The following is a 22751-nucleotide window of genomic DNA, read 5'->3' as shown; positions in this document are numbered from 1 at the left end:
ACAGTCTTAGTGTAGCGTAACAGTCTTAGTGTAGCGTAACAGTCTTAGTGTAGCGTAACAGTCTTAGTGTAGCGTAACAGTCTTAGTGTAGCGTAACAGTCTTAGTGTAGCGTAACAGTCTTAGTGTAGTGTAACAGTCTTAGTGTAGCGTAACAGTCTTAGTGTAGCGTAACAGTCTTAGTGTAGCGTAACAGTCTTAGTGTAAGTCTTAGTGTAGTGTAACAGTCTTAGTGTAGCGTAACAGTCTTAGTGTAAGTCTTAGTGTAGCGTAACAGTCTTAGTGTAGCGTAACAGTCTTAGTGTAGTGTAACAGTCTTAGTGTAGCGTAACAGTCTTAGTGTAGCGCAACAGTCTTAGTGTAGCGTAACAGTCTTAGTATAGCGTAACAGTCTTAGTGTAGCGTGACAGTCTTAGTGTAGCGTAACAGTCTTAGTGTAGCGTAACAGTCTCAGTGTAGCGTAACAGTCTTAGTGTAGCGTAACAGTCTTAGTGTAGCGTAACAGTCTTAGTGTAGCGTAACAGTCTTAGTGTAGCGTAACAGTCTTAGTGTAGCATAACAGTCTTAGTGTAGCGTAACAGTCTTAGTGTAGCGTGACAGTCTTAGTGTAGCGTAACGGTCTTAGTGTAGCGTGACAGTCTTAGTGTAGCGTGACAGTCTTAGTGTAGCGTAACAGTCTTAGTGTAGCGTAACAGTCTTAGTGTAGCGTGACAGTCTTAGTGTAGCGTAACAGTCTTAGTGTAAGTCTTAGTGTAGCGTGACAGTCTTAGTGTAGTGTAACAGTCTTAGTGTAGCGTAACAGTCTTAGTGTAGCGTAACAGTCTTAGTGTAGCATAACAGTCTTAGTGTAGCGTAACAGTCTTAGTGTAGCGTAACAGTCTTAGTGTAGCGTAACAGTCTTAGTGTAAGTCTTAGTGTAGCGTAACGGTCTTAGTGTAGCGTGACAGTCTTAGTGTAGCGTGACAGTCTTAGTGTAGCGTAACAGTCTTAGTGTAGCGTAACAGTCTTAGTGTAGCGTGACAGTCTTAGTGTAGCGTAACAGTCTTAGTGTAAGTCTTAGTGTAGCGTGACAGTCTTAGTGTAGTGTAACAGTCTTAGTGTAGCGTAACAGTCTTAGTGTAGCGTAACAGTCTTAGTGTAGCGCAACAGTCTTAGTGTAGCGTGACAGTCTTAGTGTAGCGTAACAGTCTTAGTGTAGCGTAACAGTCTTAGTGTAGCGTAACAGTCTTAGTGTAGCGTGACAGTCTTAGTGTAAGTCTTAGTGTAGCGCAACAGTGTTAGTGTAGCGTGACAGTCTTAGTGTAGCGTAACAGTCTTAGTGTAGCGTAACAGTCTTAGTGTAGCGTAACAGTCTTAGTGTAACGTGACAGTCTTAGTGTAGTGTAACAGTCTTAGTGTAGCGTAACAGTCTTAGTGTAGCGTAACAGTCTTAGTGTAGCGTAACAGTCTTAGTGTAGCGTAACAGTCATAGTGTAGCATAACAGTCTTAGTGTAGCGTAACAGTCTTAGTGTAGCGTAACAGTCTTAGTGTAGCGTAACAGTCTTAGTGTAGCGTGTAAGTCTTAGTGTAGTGTAACAGTCTTAGTTTAACGTAACAGTCTTAGTGTAGCGTAACAGTCTTAGTGTAGCGTAACAGTCTTAGTGTAGTGTAACAGTCTTAGTGTAGCGTAACAGTCTTAGTGTAGCGTAACAGTCTTAGTGTAAGTCTTAGTGTAGCGTAACAGTCTTAGTGTAGCGTAACAGTCAGTGTAGCGCAACAGTCTTAGTGTAGCGTAACAGTCTTAGTGTAACGTAACAGTCTTAGTGTAAGTCTTAGTGTAGCGTAACAGTCTTAGTGTAGCGTAACAGTCTTAGTGTAGCGTAACAGTCTTAGTGTAGTGTAACAGTCTTAGTGTAGCGTGACAGTCTTAGTGTAGCGTAACAGTCTTAGTGTAGCGTAACAGTCTTAGTGTAGCGTAACAGTCTTAGTGTAGCGTGACAGTCTTAGTGTAGCGTAACAGTCTTAGTGTAGCGTAACAGTCTTAGTGTAGCGTAACAGTCTTAGTGTAGCGTAACAGTCTTAGTGTAGCGTAACAGTCTTAGTGTAGCGTAACAGTCTTAGTGTAGCGTAACAGTCTTAGTGTAGTGTAACAGTCTTAGTGTAGAGTAACAGTCTTAGTGTAGCGTAACAGTCTTAGTGTAGCGTAACAGTCTTAGTGTAAGTCTTAGTGTAGTGTAACAGTCTTAGTGTAGCGTAACAGTCTTAGTGTAAGTCTTAGTGTAGCGTAACAGTCTTAGTGTAGCGTAACAGTCTTAGTGTAGTGTAACAGTCTTAGTGTAGCGTAACAGTCTTAGTGTAGCGCAACAGTCTTAGTGTAGCGTAACAGTCTTAGTATAGCGTAACAGTCTTAGTGTAGCGTGACAGTCTTAGTGTAGCGTAACAGTCTTAGTGTAGCGTAACAGTCTCAGTGTAGCGTAACAGTCTTAGTGTAGCGTAACAGTCTTAGTGTAGCGTAACAGTCTTAGTGTAGCGTAACAGTCTTAGTGTAGCGTAACAGTCTTAGTGTAGCATAACAGTCTTAGTGTAGCGTAACAGTCTTAGTGTAGCGTGACAGTCTTAGTGTAGCGTAACGGTCTTAGTGTAGCGTGACAGTCTTAGTGTAGCGTGACAGTCTTAGTGTAGCGTAACAGTCTTAGTGTAGCGTAACAGTCTTAGTGTAGCGTGACAGTCTTAGTGTAGCGTAACAGTCTTAGTGTAAGTCTTAGTGTAGCGTGACAGTCTTAGTGTAGTGTAACAGTCTTAGTGTAGCGTAACAGTCTTAGTGTAGCGTAACAGTCTTAGTGTAGCATAACAGTCTTAGTGTAGCGTAACAGTCTTAGTGTAGCGTAACAGTCTTAGTGTAGCGTAACAGTCTTAGTGTAAGTCTTAGTGTAGCGTAACAGTCTTAGTGTAGCGTAACAGTCTTAGTGTAGCGTAACAGGCTTAGTGTAGGGTGACAGTCTTAGTGTAGCGTGACAGTCTTAGTGTAACATGACAGTCTTAGTGTAGCGTAACAGTCTTAGGGTAAGTCTTAGTGTAGCGTAACAGTCTTAGTGTAGCGCAACAGTCTTAGTGTAGCGTGACAGTCTTAGTGTAGCGTAACAGTCTTAGTGTAGCGTAACAGTCTTAGTGTAGCGTAACAGTCTTAGTGTAGCGTGACAGTCTTAGTGTAAGTCTTAGTGTAGCGCAACAGTGTTAGTGTAGCGTGACAGTCTTAGTGTAGCGTAACAGTCTTAGTGTAGCGTAACAGTCTTAGTGTAGCGTAACAGTCTTAGTGTAGCGTGACAGTCTTAGTGTAGTGTAACAGTCTTAGTGTATCGTAACAGTCTTAGTGTAGCGTAACAGTCTTAGTGTAGCATAACAGTCTTAGTGTAGCGTAACAGTCTTAGTGTAGTGTAACAGTCTTAGTGTAGCGTAACAGTCTTAGTGTAGCGTAACAGTCTTAGTGTAGCGTAACAGTCTTAGTGTAGCGTGACAGTCTTAGTGTAGTGTAACAGTCTTAGTGTAGCGTAACAGTCTTAGTGTAGCGTAACAGTCTTAGTGTAGCATAACAGTCTTAGTGTAGCGTGACAGTCTTAGTGTAGCGTAACAGTCTTAGTGTAGCGTAACAGTCTTAGTGTTGCGTAACAGTCTTAGTGTAGCGTAACAGTCTTAGTGTAGCGTAACAGTCTTAGTGTAGCGTAACAGTCATAGTGTAGCATAACAGTCTTAGTGTAGCGTAACAGTCTTAGTGTAGCGTAACAGTCTTAGTGTAGCGTAACAGTCTTAGTGTAGCGTGTAAGTCTTAGTGTAGTGTAACAGTCTTAGTTTAACGTAACAGTCTTAGTGTAGCGTAACAGTCTTAGTGTAGCGTAACAGTCTTAGTGTAGTGTAACAGTCTTAGTGTAGCGTAACAGTCTTAGTGTAGCGTAACAGTCTTAGTGTAAGTCTTAGTGTAGTGTAAGAGTCTTAGTGTAGCGTAACAGTCTTAGTGTAGCGTAACAGTCTTAGTGTAGCGTAACAGTCTTAGTGTAAGTCTTAGTGTAGCGTAACAGTCTTAGTGTAGCGTAACAGTCTTAGTGTAAGTCTTAGTGTAGCGTAACAGTCTTAGTGTAGCGTAACAGTCTTAGTGTAGTGTAACAGTCTTAGTGTAGCGTAACAGTCTTAGTGTAGTGTAACAGTCTTAGTGTAGCATAACAGTCTTAGTGTAGCGTAACAGTCTTAGTGTAAGTCTTAGTGTAGCGTAACAGTCTTAGTGTAGTGTAACAGTCTTAGTGTAGCGTAACAGTCTTAGTGTAGTGTAACAGTCTTAGTGTAGCATAACAGTCTTAGTGTAGCGTAACAGTCTTAGTGTAGCGTAACAGTCTTAGTGTAGCGTAACAGTCTTAGTGTAGCGTGACAGTCTTAGTGTAGCGTGACAGTCTTAGTGTAGCGTAACAGTCTTAGTGTAGCGTAACAGTCTTAGTGTAGCGTAACAGTGTTAGTGTAAGTCTTAGTGTAGCGTAACAGTCTTAGTGTAGCGTAACAGTCTTAGTGTAGTGTAACAGTCTTAGTGTAGCGTAACAGACTTAGTGTAGTGTAACAGTCTTAGTGTAGCGTAACAGTCTTAGTGTAGCGTAACAGTCTTAGTGTAGCGTAACAGTCTCAGTGTAGAGTAACAGTCTTAGTGTAGCGTAACAGTCTTAGTGTAGCGTAACAGTCTTAGTGTAAGTCTTAGTGTAGCGTAACAGTCTTAGTGTAGCGCGACAGTCTTAGTTGAGCGCGACAGTCTTAGTGTAGCACAACAGTCTTAGTGTAGCGCAACAGTCTTAGTGTAGTGTAACAGTCTTAGTGTAGCGTAACAGTCTTAGTGTAAGTCTTAGTGTAGCGTAACAGTCTTAGTGTAGCGTAACAGTCTTAGTGTAGCGTAACAGTCTTAGTGTAGCGTAACAGTCTTAGTGTAGCGTAACAGTCTTAGTGTAGCGCAACAGTCTTAGTGTAGTGTATCAGTCTTAGTGTAGCATAACAGTCTTAGTGTAGCGTAACAGTCTTAGTGTAGCGCAACAGTCTTAGTGTAGCGTAACAGTCTTAGTGTAGCGTAACAGTCTTAGTGTAAGTCTTAGTGTAGTGTAACAGTCTTAGTGTAGCGTAACAGTCTTAGTGTAAGTCTTAGTGTAGCGTAACAGTCTTAGTGTAGCGTAACAGTCTTAGTGTAGCGTAACAGTCTTAGTGTAGCGTAACAGTCTTAGTGTAGCGTAACAGTCTTAGTGTAGCGTAACAGTCTTAGTGTAGCGTGATTGTCTTAGTGTAGCGTAACAGTCTTAGTGTAGCGTAACAGTCTCAGTGTAGCGTAACAGTCTTAGTGTAGCGTAACAGTCTTAGTGTAGCGTAACAGTCTTAGTGTAGCGTAACAGTCTTAGTGTAGCGTAACAGTCTTAGTGTAGCGTAACAGTCTTAGTGTAGCGTAACAGTCTTAGTGTAGCGTAACAGTCTTAGTGTAGCGTGACAGTCTTAGTGTAGCGTAACAGTCTTAGTGTAGCGTAACAGTCTTAGTGTAGCGTAACAGTCTTAGTGTAGCGTAACAGTCTTAGTGTAGCGTAACAGTCTTAGTGTAAGTCTTAGTGTAGCGTAACAGTCTTAGTGTAGCGTAACAGTCTTAGTGTAAGTCTTAGTGTAGCGTAACAGTCTTAGTGTAAGTCTTAGTGTAGCGTAACAGTCTTAGTGTAGCGTAACAGTCTTAGTGTAGCGTAACAGTCTTAGTGTAGCGTAACAGTCTTAGTGTAGCGTAACAGTCTTAGTGTAGCGTGACAGTCTTAGTGTAGCGTAACAGTCTTAGTGTAGCGTAACAGTCTTAGTGTAGCGTAACAGTCTTAGTGTAGCATGACAGTCTTAGTGTAGCGTAACAGTCTTAGTGGAGCGTAACAGTCTTAGTGTAGCGTAACAGTCTTAGTGTAGCGTAACAGTCTTAGTGTAAGTCTTAGTGTAGCGTAACAGTCTTAGTGTAGCGTAACAGTCTTAGTGTAAGTCTTAGTGTAGCGTAACAGTCTTAGTGTAGCGTAACAGTCTTAGTGTAAGTCTTAGTGTAGCGTAACAGTCTTAGTGTAGCGTAACAGTCTTAGTGTAAGTCTTAGTGTAGCGTAACAGTCTTAGTGTAGCGTAACAGTGTTAGTGTAAGTCTTAGTGTAGCGTAACAGTCTTAGTGTAGCGTAACAGTCTTAGTGTAAGTCTTAGTGTAGCGTAACAGTCTTAGTGTAGCGTAACAGTCTTAGTGTAGCGTAACAGTCTTAGTGTAGTGTAACAGTCTTAGTGTAGCGTAACAGTCTTAGTGTAGCGTAACAGTCTTTTTGTAGCGTAACAGTCTTAGTGTAGCGTAACAGTCTTAGTGTAAGTCTTAGTGTAGTGTGACAGTCTTAGTGTAGCGTAACAGTCTTAGTGTAAGTCTTAGTGTAGCGTAACAGTCTTAGTGTAGCGTAACAGTCTTAGTGTAGCGTAACAGTCTTAGTGTAGCGTAACAGTCTTAGTGTAAGTCTTAGTGTAGCGTAACAGTCTTAGTGTAGCGTAACAGTCTTAGTGTAGCGTAACAGTCTTAGTGTAAGTCTTAGTGTAGCGTAACAGTCTTAGTGTAAGTCTTAGTGTAGCGTAACAGTCTTAGTGTAGTGTAACAGTCTTAGTGTAGCGTAACAGTCTTAGTGTAGCGTAACAGTCTTAGTGTAGTGTAACAGTCTTAGTGTAGTGTAACAGTCTTAGTGTAGCGTAACAGTCTTAGTGTAGTGTAACAGTCTTAGTGTAGCGTAACAGTCTTAGTGTAGCGTAACAGTCTTAGTGTAGCGTGACAGTCTTAGTGTAGTGTAACAGTCTTAATGTAGCGTGACAGTCTTAGTGTAGCGTAACAGTCTTAGTGTAGCGTAACAGTCTTAGTGTAACGTGACAGTCTTAGTGTAGCGTAACAGTCTTAGTGTAGCGTAACAGTCTTAGTGTAGCGTAACAGTCTTAGTGTAGCGTAACAGTCTTAGTGTAGCGTAACAGTCTTAGTGTAGTGTAACAGTCTTAGTGTAGCGTAACAGTCTTAGTGTAGCGTAACAGTCTTAGTGTAGCGTAACAGTCTTAGTGTAGCGTAACAGTCTTAGTGTAGCGTAACAGTCTTAGTGTAGCGTGACAGTCTTACCTTGTCCTGCCTCAGCACAGTCCACAGTGAAGTATGTTGGTTCAAAAGCCTTCAGCCCTGTTTTAGCCACACCAGGACCTGACACCTTCACCTTGTTTGGGTGGCAGCCTTCCCCTATGGTCATCTATACACACACACACACACACACACACACACACACACACACAATGAGAAAAATGTAGAAAGGGAGGGAGAGGATAATCAGTTTGTATGTGTGGGTAAAGCTAAAGTCCTCATTAAGCAGTTTGTATGTGTGGGTAAAGCTAAAGTCCCCATTAAGCAGTTTGTATGTGTGGGTAAAGCTAAAGTCCTCATTAAGCAGTTTGTATGTGTGGGTAAAGCTAAAGTCCTCATTAAGCAGTTTGTATGTGTGGGTAAAGCTAAAGTCCTCATTAAGCAGTTTGTATGTGTGGGTAAAGCTAAAGTCCCCATTAAGCAGTTTGTATGTGTGGGTAAAGCTAAAGTCCTCATTAAGCAGTTTGTATGTGTGGGTAAAGCTAAAGTCCTCATTAAGCAGTTTGTATGTGTGGGTAAAGCTAAAGTCCTCATTAAGCAGTTTGTATGTGTGGGTAAAGCTAAAGTCCTCATTAATCAGTTTGTATGTGTGGGTAAAGCTAAAGTCCTCATTAAGCAGTTTGTATGTGTGGGTAAAGCTAAAGTCCTCATTAAGCAGTTTGTATGTGTGGGTAAAGCTAAAGTCCTCATTAATCAGTTTGTATGTGTGGGTAAAGCTAAAGTCCTCATTAAGCAGTTTGTATGTGTGGGTAAAGCTAAAGTCCTCATTAAGCAGTTTGTATGTGTGGGTAAAGCTAAAGTCCTCATTAAGCAGTTTGTATGTGTGGGTAAAGCTAAAGTCCTCATTAAGCAGTTTGTATGTGTGGGTAAAGCTAAAGTCCTCATTAATCAGTTTGTATGTGTGGGTAAAGCTAACGTCCTCATTAAGCAGTTTGTATGTGTGGGTAAAGCTAAAGTCCTCATTAATCAGTTTGTATGTGTGGGTAAAGCTAAAGTCCTCATTAATCAGTTTGTATGTGTGGGTAAAGCTAAAGTCCTCATTAAGCAGTTTGTTCCTGACGCCTCCATTTTTCCTAAAAACATGGGAGGTGCTCACCCTGAAAGGACTGTCCGGTATGTTGACTCCGCCCCAGGACGCCATGACGGTGTGTTTGAGGGGTTTCTTGGGGGTGTAACTGCAGGTGTACGTTCCATTACCGTTATCCTTCACCTGAACATCGACTGGGGTGCCCTCACCATCCTAGAGACAGAGAGAGAGAGAGTGGTGGGGAGAGATAGACCCTTAGTATCATGGCTAAAACGCCTCTGCCTCATTCGTCAGTCCTGGTTTCTTCAATGAACTGGTCCTTCAAGCCAGGTACTTTCAATGAACTGGTCCTTCAAGCCAGGTACTTTCAATGAACTGGTCCTCCAAGCCAGGTACTGGTCCTCCAAGCCTGGTACTGGTCCTCCAAGCCAGGTACTGGTCCTCCAAGCCTGAACTGGTCCTCCAAGCCAGGTACTTGGGTGAATTAAGAAACAGTGGGACATCATGTAAACCGGGACATCATTTATTGGTCTGACAAGAGAAAATCTAAACTATTGTTACTAAACCGTTGCACAGAAACCACATGATCAACATCACATCACTTCATTGTGGGGGGGCAAAGCAAGCTTCAAACAGGAAGCTCGCCCCGTGAAGCACACGATAAGATCACATAGCTTTTTTTCTGTTTTGATGTTAATGCGCATACTCTGGACTGGTGCATCAAAATAAATAAAAAAGTTGCCAATATAATGTTTCAATTTTGTAAGTCAGTAATTTTTTTAGTTGACATTTTTACATTTTAGTCATTTAGCAGACACTCTTATCCAGAGAGTTCATACATTTTTTTTTTCATACTTTAGCTAGTTGCCAGCTAAATTAGGACCGCATTGAGTAGCTAAAGTAGGGCAGCATGGAGTAGCTAAAGTGGGACAGTCTTATAGAGGAAGAGATCCAGTTTCCATTAGGGATCCCCTGTACATGGGACAGTCTTATAGAGGAAGAGATCCAGTTCCATTAGGGATCCCCTGTACATGGGACAGTCTCATAGAGGAAGAGATCCAGTTCCATTAGGGATCCCCTGTACATGGGACAGTCTCATAGAGGAAGAGATCCAGTTCCATTAGGGATCCCCTGTACATGGGACAGTCTCATAGAGGAAGAGATCCAGTTCCATTAGGGATCCCCTGTACATGGGACAGTCTCATAGAGGAAGAGATCCAGTTCCATTAGGGATCCCCTGTACATGGGACAGTCTCATAGAGGAAGAGATCCAGTTCCATTAGGGATCCCCTGTACATGGGACAGTCTCATAGAGGAAGAGATCCAGTTCCATTAGGGATCCCCTGTACTGAAGAGATCCAGTTCCATTAGGGATCCCCTGTTCTTCAGTTATGCAGGGCTCTGCTTCTTGTTTAACTGACACGTATTCCAGTACAATGTCACCAAGCAGAACTATAGTATAGTATAGTATAGTATAGTATAGTATAGTATAGTATAGTAGTGTATAGTATAGTATAGTATAGTATAGTATAGTATAGTATAGTATAGTATAGTATAGTATAGTATAGTATAGTATAGTATAGTATGGTAGTGTATGGTATAGTATAGTATAGTATAGTATAGTATAGTATAGTATAGTATAGTAGTGTATAGTAGTGTATAGTATACTATAGTATAGTGGTGTATAGTGTAGTATAGTATAGTATAGTATAGTATGGTATAGTATAGTATATTATAGTATAGTATAGTATAGTATAGTATGGTAGTGTATGGTATAGTGGTACAGTATAGTATGGTATATTATAGTATAGTATAGTATAGTATAGTATAGTATAGTATAGTATAGTATAGTATAGTATAGTATAGTAGTGTAGTGTAGTGTAGTGTATATTGTAGTATAGTATAGTATAGTATAGTATAGTACAGTGTAGTGTAGTACAGTGTAGTATAGTATAGTATAGTATAGTATAGTATGGTATGGTATGGTATAGTATAGTATAGTATAGTATAGTATAGTATAGTATAGTATGGTAGTGTATAGTTTATTATATTATATTATAGTATAGTATAGTATAGTATAGTATAGTAGTGTATTGTATGGTGGTATAGTATAGTATAGTATAGTATAGTATAGTATAGTATAGTATAGTATAGTATAGTATAGTATAGTATAGTATAGTATAGTATAGTAGGGTGAATTCAGAATAAGTGGGACACGTTTTGCATTTCCATCTTCTGTGTGGGGTTTTAGGCTGGGTTTCTGTATAGCACTACTGATGTAAAAAGGGCTTAATAAATACATTTGATTGAATTTGATTGATTTTCATCTTCTGTAACCTCTTCAAACATCTATCCAACACATCAGTCCGACAAATGATACAGTCTGAAATCCTCAAGACAAAAGTTTGAATTGTCATTGGGGTACAATTAGGACTATAATAATGCTGTCCCAGTCCATCTAACCTGCTGTCCCAGTCCATCTAACCTGCTGTCCCAGTCCATCTAACCTGCTGTCCCAGTCCATCTAACCTGCTGTCCCAGTCCATCTAACCTGCTGTCCCAGTCCATCTAACCTGCTGTCCCAGTCCATCTAACCTGCTGTCCCAGTCCATCTAACCTGCTGCCCCAGTCCATCTAACCTGCTGTCCCAGTCCATCTAACCTGCTGTCCCAGTCCATCTAACCTGCTGTCCCAGTCCATCTAACCTGCTGTCCCAGTCCATCTAACCTGCTGTCCCAGTCCATCTAACCTGCTGTCCCAGTCCATCTAACCTGCTGTCCCAGTTCATCTAAACACAAACTGAAAATATGGTTTTGGCTCAGTGTACACAAATGGTTGTGCCATGCCTCCTGTGAATACGATATCAACATTTGTCCTTTTTGTGTAATTAGGAAACATCTTGAGGATTTCTGAAATGAATCAAATGTTGGGCTAGTAAAAAATCCAAATCCAAATAAAATATGTATTGTCACATACACCGGAGAGGTGAAATGTGTTGTTCCCTGCACCCCAACCCAACCCCGAGATGGCCCATGGATACAGACCAGGCACACACACACACCATCATCATCATCATCAAATAGATGTTTTATTTATGTTGTCACATACACCGGACAGGTGCAGTGTAATGTGTTGTTTTACAGGGTCAGCCATAGTAGTATGATAGGTCCAGTGTAATGTGTTGTTCTACAGGGTCAGCCATAGTAGTATGATAGGTCCAGTGTAATGTGTTGTTTTACAGGGTCAGCCATAGTAGTATGATAGGTCCAGTGTAATGTGTTGTTTTACAGGGTCAGCCATAGTAGTATGATAGGTCCAGTGTAATGTGTTGTTTTACAGGGTCAGCCATAGTAGTATGATAGGTGCAGTGTAATGTGTTGTTCTACAGGGTCAGCCATAGTAGTATGATAGGTCCACTGTAATGTGTTGTTCTACAGGGTCAGCCATAGTAGTATGATAGGTCCAGTGTAATGTGTTGTTTTACAGGGTCAGCCATAGTAGTATGATAGGTCCAGTGTAATGTGTTGTTTTACAGGGTCAGCCATAGTAGTATGATAGGTCCAGTGTAATGTGTTGTTTTACAGGGTCAGCCATAGTCGTATGATAGGTGCAGTGTAATGTGTTGTTTTACAGGGTCAGCCATAGTAGTATGATAGGTCCAGTGTAATGTGTTGTTTTACAGGGTCAGCCATAGTAGTATGATAGGTCCAGTGTAATGTGTTGTTTTACAGGGTCAGCCATAGTAGTATGATAGGTCCAGTGTAATGTGTTGTTTTACAGGGTCAGCCATAGTAGTATGATAGGTGCAGTGTAATGTGTTGTTTTACAGGGTCAGCCATAGTAGTATGATAGGTCCAGTGTAATGTGTTGTTTTACAGGGTCAGCCATAGTAGTATGATAGGTCCAGTGTAATGTGTTGTTCTACAGGGTCAGCCATAGTAGTATGATAGGTCCAGTGTAATGTGTTGTTTTACAGGGTCAGCCATGATAGGTCCAGTGTAATGTGTTTTTCTACAGGGTCAGCCATAGTAGTATGATAGGTCCAGTGTAATGTGTTGTTCTACAGGTTCAGCCATAGTAGTATGATAGGTGCAGTGTAATGTGTTGTTTTACAGGGTCAGCCATAGTAGTATGATAGGTCCAGTGTAATGTGTTGTTCTACAGGGTCAGCCATAGTAGTATGATAGGTGCAGTGTAATGTGTTGTTTTACAGGGTCAGCCATAGTAGTATGATAGGTCCAGTGTAATGTGTTGTTTTACAGGGTCAGCCATAGTAGTGTGATAGGTCCAGTGTAATGTGTTGTTTTACAGGGTTAAGTGCCTTGCTGAAGGGCACATCGACAGATGTTTCACCTTGTCAGCTCGGATATTCGAACCAGCGACTTTTCAGTTGGCCCAACGCTCTAACCGAGATGTTATAGGAGACAGAAATTCACTCTAATAACCCTAATATATGGCAGATATAAACTTGACAGAGTACGCAGGATCACTGAATAAATTAGGCTTGAGTCTACTCTCCACATGTACCTGTGCCAGGATCTTGAGAGGGGCTTTGCCTCCTAGTCTGGCGTCGATTGTGAACTCAGTCCATTTCCCCACAGCTAGACCACTGCTCTGCAGACCTGGACCATGCACCTTCACCTGCACACACAGACACACACACACACACACACACACACACACACACACACACACACACACACACACACACACACACACACACTTATAAATTCTATACACACGTGCACAAAGCACAGCCACAGGTTTATATATCCACACAGACACACCCACCCACACACATCATTAAACACAATCGGAGGGTTAGCGGTTCAAATCCCGGGTCTGACAGGGATGTGTCAGAAAAAGAAAGATTGCTGGTGTCAAATCCCAGATGCCCTCGAGCAAGGCACTTCACCTCTACCACTGCTCCAGGGAACTACACTGCTGCTCACCATGTTTCAACCTTATTAAGGACAATAAAGTCATCTACACACACGTGCCTTATCAGGGTAGTAGTCCTTGTTTGGAGCAGCAGTGATTGAACGTACCTTATCAGGGTAGTAGTCCTTGTTTGGAGCAGCAGTGATTGAACGTACCTTATCAGGGTAGTAGTCCTTGTTTGGAGCAGCAGTGATTGAACGTACCTTATCAGGGTAGTAGTCCTTGTTTGGAGCAGCAGTGATTGAACATACCTTATCAGGGTAGTAGTCCTTGTTTGGAGCAGCAGTGATTGAACATACCTTATCAGGGTAGTAGTCCTTGTTTGGAGCAGCAGTGATTGAACATACCTTATCAGGGTAGTAGTCCTTGTTTGGAGCAGCAGTGATTGAACATACCTTATCAGGGTAGTAGTCCTTGTTTGGAGCAGCAGTGATTGAACATACCTTATCAGGGTAGTAGTCCTTGTTTGGAGCAGCAGTGATTGAACATACCTTATTAGGGTAGTAGTCCTTGTTTGGAGCAGCAGTGATTGAACATACCTTATCAGGGTAGTAGTCCTTGTTTGGAGCAGCAGTGATTGAACGTACCTTATCAGGGTAGTAGTCCTTGTTTGGAGCAGCAGTGATTGAACATACCTTATCAGGGTAGTAGTCCTTGTTTGGAGCAGCAGTGATTGAACATACCTTATCAGGGTAGTAGTCCTTGTTTGGAGCAGCAGTGATTGGACATACCTTATCAGGGTAGTAGTCCTTGTTTGGAGCAGCAGTGATTGAACGTACCTTATCAGGGTAGTAGTCCTTGTTTGGAGCAGCAGTGATTGAACGTACCTTATCAGGGTAGTAGTCCTTGTTTGGAGCAGCAGTGATTGAACATACCTTATCAGGGTAGTAGTCCTTGTTTGGAGCAGCAGTGATTGAACATACCTTATCAGGGTAGTAGTCCTTGTTTGGAGCAGCAGTGATTGAACATACCTTATCAGGGTAGCAGTCCTTGTTTGGAGCAGCAGTGATTGAACATACCTTATCAGGGTAGCAGTCCTTGTTTGGAGCAGCAGTGATTGAACATACCTTATCAGGGTAGTAGTCCTTGTTTGGAGCAGCAGTGATTGAACATACCTTATCAGGGTAGTAGTCCTTGTTTGGAGCAGCAGTGATTGAACATACCTTATCAGGGTAGTAGTCCTTGATTGGAGCAGCAGTGATTGAACATACCTTATCAGGGTAGTAGTCCTTGTTTGGAGCAGCAGTGATTGAACGTACCTTATCAGGGTAGTAGTCCTTGTTTGGAGCAGAAGTGATTGAACATACCTTATCAGGGTAGTAGTCCTTGTTTGGAGCAGCAGTGATTGGACGTACCTTATCAGGGTAGTAGTCCTTGTTTGGAGCAGCAGTGATTGAACATACCTTATCAGGGTAGTAGTCCTTGTTTGGAGCAGCAGTGATTGAACATACCTTATCAGGGTAGTAGTCCTTGTTTGAGCAGCAGTGATTGAACATACCTTATCAGGGTAGTAGTCCTTGTTTGGAGCAGCAGTGATTGAACATACCTTATCAGGGTAGTAGTCCTTGTTTGGAGCAGCAGTGATTGAACATACCTCATCAGGGTAGTAGTCCTTGTTTGGAGCAGCAGTGATTTCAGCCATGAAAGGAGAGTGGTGGATGTCCTCGTTGTTACAGAGCACATGCACCGCATACTCCCCTGCTTCCATTGGCCAGTACTGCACGTCACATGACCCGTCGCCCTTATCGTCACACTCTATCTTCGCCTGGGACGGCCCCTCCACCGAGAAACCTGGACACACACACACACCTTTTGATCAGGACACACACACACACACCTTCTGATCAGGACACACACACACACACCTTCTGATCAGGACACACACACACCTTCTGATCAGTACACACACACACACACCTTCTGATCAGGACACACACACACACACACACCTTCTGATCAGGACACACACACACCTTCTGATCAGGACACACACACCTTCTGATCAGGACACACACACACACACACACACACACACACACACACACACACACACACACACACACACACACACACACACACACACAGACACACACACACCTTCTGATCAGGACACACACACACACACACACACCTTCTGATCAGGACACACACACCTTCTGATCAGGACACACACACACACACACACATTCTGATCAGGACACACACACACACACACACACCTTCTGATCAGGACACACACACACCTTCTGATCAGGACACACACACACACACACCTTCTGATCAGGACACACACACACCTTCTGATCAGGACACACACACACACACACCTTCTGATCAGGACACACACACACACACACCCTCTGATCAGGACACACACACACCTTCTGATCAGGACACACACACCTTCTGATCAGGACACACACACCTTCTGATCAGGACACACACACACACACACCTTCTGATCAGGACACACACACCTTCTGATCAGGACACACACACACACACACCTTCTGATCAGGACACACACACCTTCTGATCAGGACACACACACCTTCTGATCAGGACACACATACACACACACCTTCTGATCAGGACACACACACACACACACCTTCTGATCAGGACACACACACACCTTCTGATCAGGACACACATACACACACACCTTCTGATCAGGACACACACACACCTTCTGATCAGGACACACACACACCTTCTGATCAGGACACACACACCTTCTGATCAGGACACGCGGGGTCTGTGTGTGTGTGTGTGTGTGTGTGCTTACCCAGTGTTCCCACGTTGTCTCCGACGGCCTCGACCACGAAGTCGGCAGATTTACCCATAATGCCGCTCTCCAGGCCAGGCCCCCAGGCACGCACCTTCTGTGGCCCCGCCTCCGAACCAATCTGCACCTCCAGCGGGCTACAACCCAGAAGTGACATCATCAGTCAGCAACAGCATTACAGCAGTCTTCAATTATTCAGTTGTGGACCCAGAAAAGGTATTTGAAAGATGATAGCAGCTATTTCGAAAACTGTGATATGTGGTTGAATGAACTACCTTAGTTGAATGCACTGACTTAGTCGCTCTGGATAAGAGCCAGGTAAATGACTATAAAATGTACATGCAAAAACAGTAAATGTATCTGGGGGATGTGTTGTGTGTGTGTTACCTGGGGGATGTGTTGTGTGTCACTTGGGGGATGTGTTGTGTGTTACCTGGGGGATGTGTTGTGTGTTACCTGGGGGATGTGTGTGTGTGTGTTACCTGGGGGATGTGTTGTGTGTTACCTGGGGGATGTGTTGTGTGTTACCTGGGGGATGTGTTGTGTGTTATCTGGGGGATGTGTTGTGTGTTACCTGGGGGATGTGTTGTGTGTTATCTGGGGGATGTGTGTGTGTTACCTGGGGGATGTGTGTGTGTTATCTGGGGGATGTGTTGTGTGTTACCTGGGGGATGTGTTGTGTGTGTGTTACCTGGGGGATGTGTGTGTGTGTGTTACCTGGGGGATGTGTTGTGTGTTACCTGGGGGATGTGTTGTGTGTGTGTTACCTGGGGGATGTGTGTGTGTGTGTTACCTGGGGGATGTGTTGTGTGTGTGTTACCTGGGGGATGTGTTGTGTGTTACCTGGGGGATGTGTTGTGTGTTATCTGGGGGATGTGTTGTGTGTTACCTGGGGGATGTGTGTGTGTTACCTGGGGGATGTGTGTGTGTTATCTGGGGGATGTGTTGTGTGTTACCTGGGGGATGTGTTGTGTGTGTGTTACCTGGGGGATGTGTGTGTGTGTGTTACCTGGGGGATGTGTTGTGTGTTACCTGGGGGATGTGTTGTGTGTGTGTTACCTGGGGGATGTGTGTGTGTGTGTTACCTGGGGGATGTGTTGTGTGTGTGTTACCTGGGGGATGTGTTGTGTGTTACCTGGGGGATGTGTTGTGTGTTACCTGGGGGATGTGTTGTGTGTTACCTGGGGGATGTGTTGTGTGTGTGTTACCTGGGGGATGTGTTGTGTGTTACCTGGGGGATGTGTTGTGTGTGTGTTACCTGGGGGATGTGTGTGTGTGTGTTACCTGGGGGATGTGTGTGTGTGTGTTACCTGGGGGATGTGTTGTGTGTTACCTGGGGGATGTGTTGTGTGTGTGTTACCTGGGGGATGTGTTGTGTGTGTGTTACCTGGGGGATGTGTGTGTGTGTGTTACCTGGGGGATGTGTTGTGTGTGTGTTACCTGGGGGATGTGTTGTGTGTGTGTTACCTGGGGGATGTGTTGTGTGTGTGTTACCTGGGGGATGTGTGTGTGTGTGTTACCTGGGGGATGTGTTGTGTGTCACCTGGGGGATGTGTTGTGTGTGTGTTACCTGGGGGATGTGTTGTGTGTTACCTGGGGGATGTGTTGTGTGTGTGTTACCTGGGGGATGTGTTGTGTGTTACCTGGGGGGGATGTGTTGTGTGTCACCTGGGGGATGTGTTGTGTGTGTGTTACCTGGGGGATGTGTTGTGTGTTACCTGGGGGATGTGTTGTGTGTGTGTTACCTGGGGGATGTGTTGTGTGTTACCTGGGGGATGTGTTGTGTGTTATCTGGGGGATGTGTGTGTGTTACCTGGGGGATGTGTTGTGTGTTACCTGGGGGATGTGTTGTGTGTGTGTTACCTGGGGGATGTGTTGTGTGTGTGTTACCTGGGGGATGTGTTGTGTGTTACCTGGGGGATGTGTTGTGTGTTACCTGGGGGATGTGTTGTGTGTGTGTTACCTGGGGGATGTGTTGTGTGTGTGTTACCTGGGGGATGTGTTGTGTGTCACCTGGGGGATGTGTTGTGTGTTATCTGGGGGATGTGTGTGTGTTACCTGGGGGATGTGTTGTGTGTGTGTTACCTGGGGGATGTGTTGTGTGTGTGTTACCTGGGGGATGTGTTGTGTGTGTGTTACCTGGGGGATGTGTTGTGTGTTACCTGGGGGATGTGTTGTGTGTGTGTAACCTGGGGGATGTGTTGTGTGTTACCTGGGGGGGATGTGTTGTGTGTCACCTGGGGGATGTGTTGTGTGTGTGTTACCTGGGGGATGTGTTGTGTGTGTGTTACCTGGGGGATGTGTTGTGTGTCACCTGGGGGATGTGTTGTGTGTTACCTGGGGGATGTGTTGTGTGTTACCTGGGGGATGTGTTGTTTGTTACCTGGGGGATGTGTTGTGTGTTACCTGGGGGATGTGTTGTGTGTCACCTGGGGGATGTGTTGTGTGTTACCTGGGGGATGTGTTGTGTGTTACCTGGGGGATGTGTTGTGTGTTACCTGGGGGATGTGTTGTGTGTGTGTTACCTGGGGGATGTGTTGTGTGTTACCTGGGGGATGTGTTGTGTGTTACCTGGGGGATGTGTTGTGTGTTACCTGGGGGATGTGTTGTGTGTTACCTGGGGGATGTGTTGTGTGTGTGTTACCTGGGGGATGTGTTGTGTGTTACCTGGGGGATGTGTTGTGTGTCACCTGGGGGATGTGTTGTGTGTTACCTGGGGGATGTGTTGTGTGTGTGTTACCTGGGGGATGTGTTGTGTGTTACCTGGGGGGGATGTGTTGTGTGTCACCTGGGGGATGTGTTGTGTGTTACCTGGGGGATGTGTTGTGTGTTACCTGGGGGATGTGTTGTGTGTTACCTGGGGGATGTGTTGTGTGTTACCTGGGGGATGTGTTGTGTGTCACTTGGGGGATGTGTTGTGTATCACTTGGGGGATGTGTTGTTTGTTACCTGGGGGATGTGTTGTTTGTTACCTGGGGGATGTGTTGTTTGTTACCTGGGGGATGTGTTGTGTGTTACCTGGGGGATGTGTTGTGTATCACTTGGGGGATGTGTTGTTTGTTACCTGGGGGATGTGTTGTTTGTTACCTGGGGGATGTGTTGTTTGTTACCTGGGGGATGTGTTGTTTGTTACCTGGGGGGGATATGTGTGTGTTTCCTGGGGATGTGTGTTACCTGGGGGATGTGTTGTTTGTTACCTGGGGGATGTGTTGTTTGTTACCTGGGGGGGATATGTGTGTGTTTCCTGGGGATGTGTGTTACCTGGGGGATGTGTTGTTTGTTACCTGGGGGGGATGTGTTGTTTGTTACCTGGGGGATGTGTTGTTTGTTACCTGGGGGGGATGTGTTGTGTGTTACCTGGGGGATGTGTTGTTTGTTACCTGAGGGGGATATGTTGTGTGTTACCTGGGGGATGTGTTGTTTGTTACCTGGGGGATGTGTTGTTTGTTACCTGAGGGGGATATGTTGTGTGTTACCTGGGGGATGTGTTGTTTGTTACCTGGGGGATGTGTTGTTTGTTACCTGGGGGATGTGTTGTTTGTTACCTGGGGGGGATGTGTTGTTTGTTACCTGGGGGGGATATGTGTGTGTTACCTGGGGGATGTGTTGTTTGTTACCTGGGGGATGTGTTGTGTGTTACCTGGGGGATGTGTGTGTGTTACCTGGGGGATGAGTTGTGTGTTACCTGGAGGATGTGTTGTGTGTGTGTTACCTGGGGGATGTGTTGTGTGTTACCTGGGGGATGTGTGTGTGTTACCTGGGGGATGTGTTGTGTGTTACCTGGGGGATGTGTTGTGTGTTACCTGGAGGATGTGTTGTGTGTGTGTTACCTGGGGGATGTGTGTGTGTTTCCTGGGGATGTGTGTTACCTGGGGGGGATGTGTTGTTTGTTACCTGGGGGATGTGTTGTTTGTTACCTGGGGGGGAAATGTTGTGTGTTATCTGGGGGATGTGTTGTGTGTTACCTGGGGGATGTGTTGTGTGTTACCTGGGGGATGTGTTGTGTGTTACCTGGGGGATGTGTTGTGTGTTACCTGGGGGATGTGTTGTGTGTCACCTGGGGGATGTGTTGTGTGTTACCTGGGGGATGTGTTGTGTGTTACCTGGGGGATGTGTTGTGTGTGTGTTACCTGGGGGATGTGTTGTGTGTTACCTGGGGGATGTGTGTGTGTTACCTGGGGGATGTGTTGTGTGTTACCTGGGGGATGTGTTGTGTGTTACCTGGGGGATGTGTTGTGTGTTACCTGGGGGATGTGTTGTGTGTTACCTGGGGGATGTGGTGTGTGTGTGTTACCTGGGGGATGTGTTGTGTGTGTGTTACCTGGGGGATGTGTTGTGTGTGTGTTACCTGGGGGATGTGTTGTGTGTCACCTGGGGGATGTGTTGTGTGTGTGTTACCTGTGGGATGTGTTGTGTGTTACCTGGGGGATGTGTTGTGTGTTACCTGGGGGATGTGTTGTGTGTTACCTGGGGGATGTGTTGTTTGTTACCTGGGGGATGTGTTGTGTGTTACCTGGGGGATGTGTTGTGTGTCACTTGGGGGATGTGTTGTGTGTGTGTTACCTGGGGGATGTGTGTGTGTTACCTGGGGGATGTGTGTGTGTGTGTGTTACCTGGGGGATGTGTTGTGTGTCACTTGGGGGATGTGTTGTGTGTGTGTTACCTGGGGGATGTGTGTGTGTTACCTGGGGGATGTGTGTGTGTGTGTGTTACCTGGGGGATGTGTGTGTGTGTGTTACCTGGGGGATGTGTTGTGTGTGTGTGTTACCTGGGGGATGTGTGTGTGTGTGTGTTACCTGGGGGATGTGTGTGTGTGTGTTACCTGGGGGATGTGTTGTGTGTTATCTGGGGGATGTGTGTGTGTGTGTTACCTGGGGGATGTGTTGTGTGTCACTTGGGGGATGTGTTGTGTGTGTGTTACCTGGGGGATGTGTGTGTGTGTGTGTTACCTGGGGGATGTGTTGTGTGTCACTTGGGGGATGTGTTGTGTGTTACCTGGGGGATGAGTTGTGTGTCACCTGGGGGATGTGTTGTGTATCACTTGGGGGATGTGTTGTTTGTTACCTGGGGGGGATGTGTTGTTTGTTACCTGGGGGATGTGTTGTTTGTTACCTGGGGGGGATGTGTTGTTTGTTACCTGGGGGGGATATGTGTGTGTTTCCTGGGGATGTGTGTTACCTGGGGGATGTGTTGTTTGTTACCTGGGGGGGATGTGTTGTTTGTTACCTGGGGGGGATATGTGTGTGTTTCCTGGGGATGTGTGTTACCTGGGGGATGTGTTGTGTGTTACCTGGGGGATGTGTTGTGTGTTACCTGGGGGATGTGTTGTGTGTTACCTGGGGGATGTGTTGTTTGTTACCTGGGGGATGTGTTGTGTGTTACCTGGGGGATGTGTGTGTGTGTGTGTTACCTGGGGGATGTGTTGTGTGTCACCTGGGGGATGTGTTGTGTGTGTGTCACCTGGGGGATGTGTGTGTGTGTGTTACCTGGGGGATGTGTTGTGTGTTACCTGGGATGTGTGTGTGTGTGTGTTACCTGGGGGATGTGTTGTGTGTTACCTGGGGGATGTGTTGTGTGTTACCTGGGGGATGTGTTGTGTGTGTGTTACCTGGGGGATGTGTTGTTTGTTACCTGGGGGATGTGTTGTGTGTTACCTGGGGGATGTGTTGTGTGTTACCTGGGGGATGTGTTGTTTGTTACCTGGGGGATGTGTTGTTTGTTACCTGGGGGATGTGTTGTGTGTTACCTGGGGGATGTGTTGTTTGTTACCTGGGGGATGTGTGTGTGTGTGTGTTACCTGGGGGATGTGTTGTGTGTTACCTGGGGGATGTGTTGTGTGTTACCTGGGGGATGTGTTGTGTGTTACCTGGGGGATGTGTGTGTGTGTGTGTTACCTGGGGGATGTGTTGTGTGTTACCTGGGGGATGTGTGTGTGTGTGTGTTACCTGGGGGATGTGTTGTGTGTTACCTGGGGGATGTGTTGTTTGTTACCTGGGGGATGTGTTGTGTGTTACCTGGGGGATGTGTTGTTTGTTACCTGGGGGATGTGTTGTGTGTTACCTGGGGGATGTGTTGTTTGTTACCTGGGGGATGTGTTGTGTGTTACCTGGGGGATGTGTTGTTTGTTACCTGGGGGATGTGTTGTGTGTGTGTCACCTGGGGGATGTGTGTGTGTTTGTGTTACCTGGGGGATGTGTTGTGTGTTACCTGGGGGATGTGTGTGTGTTACCTGGGGGATGTGTTGTGTGTTACCTGGGGGATGTGTGTGTGTTTGTGTTACCTGGGGGATGTGTTGTGTGTTACCTGGGGGATGTGTGTGTGTTTGTGTTACCTGGGGGATGTGTTGTGTGTTACCTGGGGGATGTGTTGTGTGTTACCTGGGGGGGATGTGTTTTGTGTTACCTGGGGGATGTGTTGTGTGTGTGTTACCTGGGGGATGTGTTGTGTGTTACCTTGGGGATGTGTTGTGTGTTACCTGGGGGATGTGTTGTGTGTTACCTGGGGATGTGTTGTGTGTTACCTGGGGGATGTGTTGTGTGTTACCTGGGGGGGATGTGTTGTGTGTTACCTGGGGGATGTGTTGGTGTGTGTTACCTGGGGGATGTGTTGTGTGTTACCTTGGGGATGTGTTGTGTGTTACCTGGGGGATGTGTTGTGTGTTACCTGGGGGATGTGTTGTGTGTTACCTGGGGGATGTGTTGTGTGTTACCTGGGGGATGTGTTGTGTGTTACCTGGGGGATGTGTTGTGTGTTACCTGGGTACTACGCAGACTTATGTGTTGTGTGTTACCTGGGGGATGTGTTGTGTGTTACCTGGGGGATGTGTTGTGTGTTATCTGG

The 22751-nt window shown here is 45.2% G+C and overlaps 1 protein-coding gene across 1 annotated transcript in view; it reads right to left on the bottom strand.

The window, feature by feature from the left end:
* The window catches only part of LOC311118182 (filamin-A-like), a gene marked incomplete at both ends in the record, with an annotated part of 73937 nt that extends 57869 nt beyond the window's left edge, over window positions 1-16068 (bottom strand). Inside the window, 6 exons of the mRNA XM_084193037.1 lie at window positions 7141-7264; window positions 8252-8395; window positions 12710-12823; window positions 13231-13251; window positions 14739-14914; window positions 15912-16068. Coding sequence (XP_084049163.1) covers window positions 7141-7264; window positions 8252-8395; window positions 12710-12823; window positions 13231-13251; window positions 14739-14914; window positions 15912-16068 — 736 coding nt within the window. The remainder of the gene's footprint in view (window positions 1-7140; window positions 7265-8251; window positions 8396-12709; window positions 12824-13230; window positions 13252-14738; window positions 14915-15911) is intronic.
* Between the last annotated feature and the right edge of the window lie 6683 nt (window positions 16069-22751).

This window comes from Coregonus lavaretus (assembly GCF_964263955.1).
Source record: "Coregonus lavaretus genome assembly, contig: HAP1_SCAFFOLD_1618, whole genome shotgun sequence".
In the NCBI taxonomy this organism is placed as follows: Eukaryota; Metazoa; Chordata; class Actinopteri; order Salmoniformes; family Salmonidae; genus Coregonus; species Coregonus lavaretus.
This window is presented reverse-complemented; position numbering and strand designations above follow the sequence as displayed.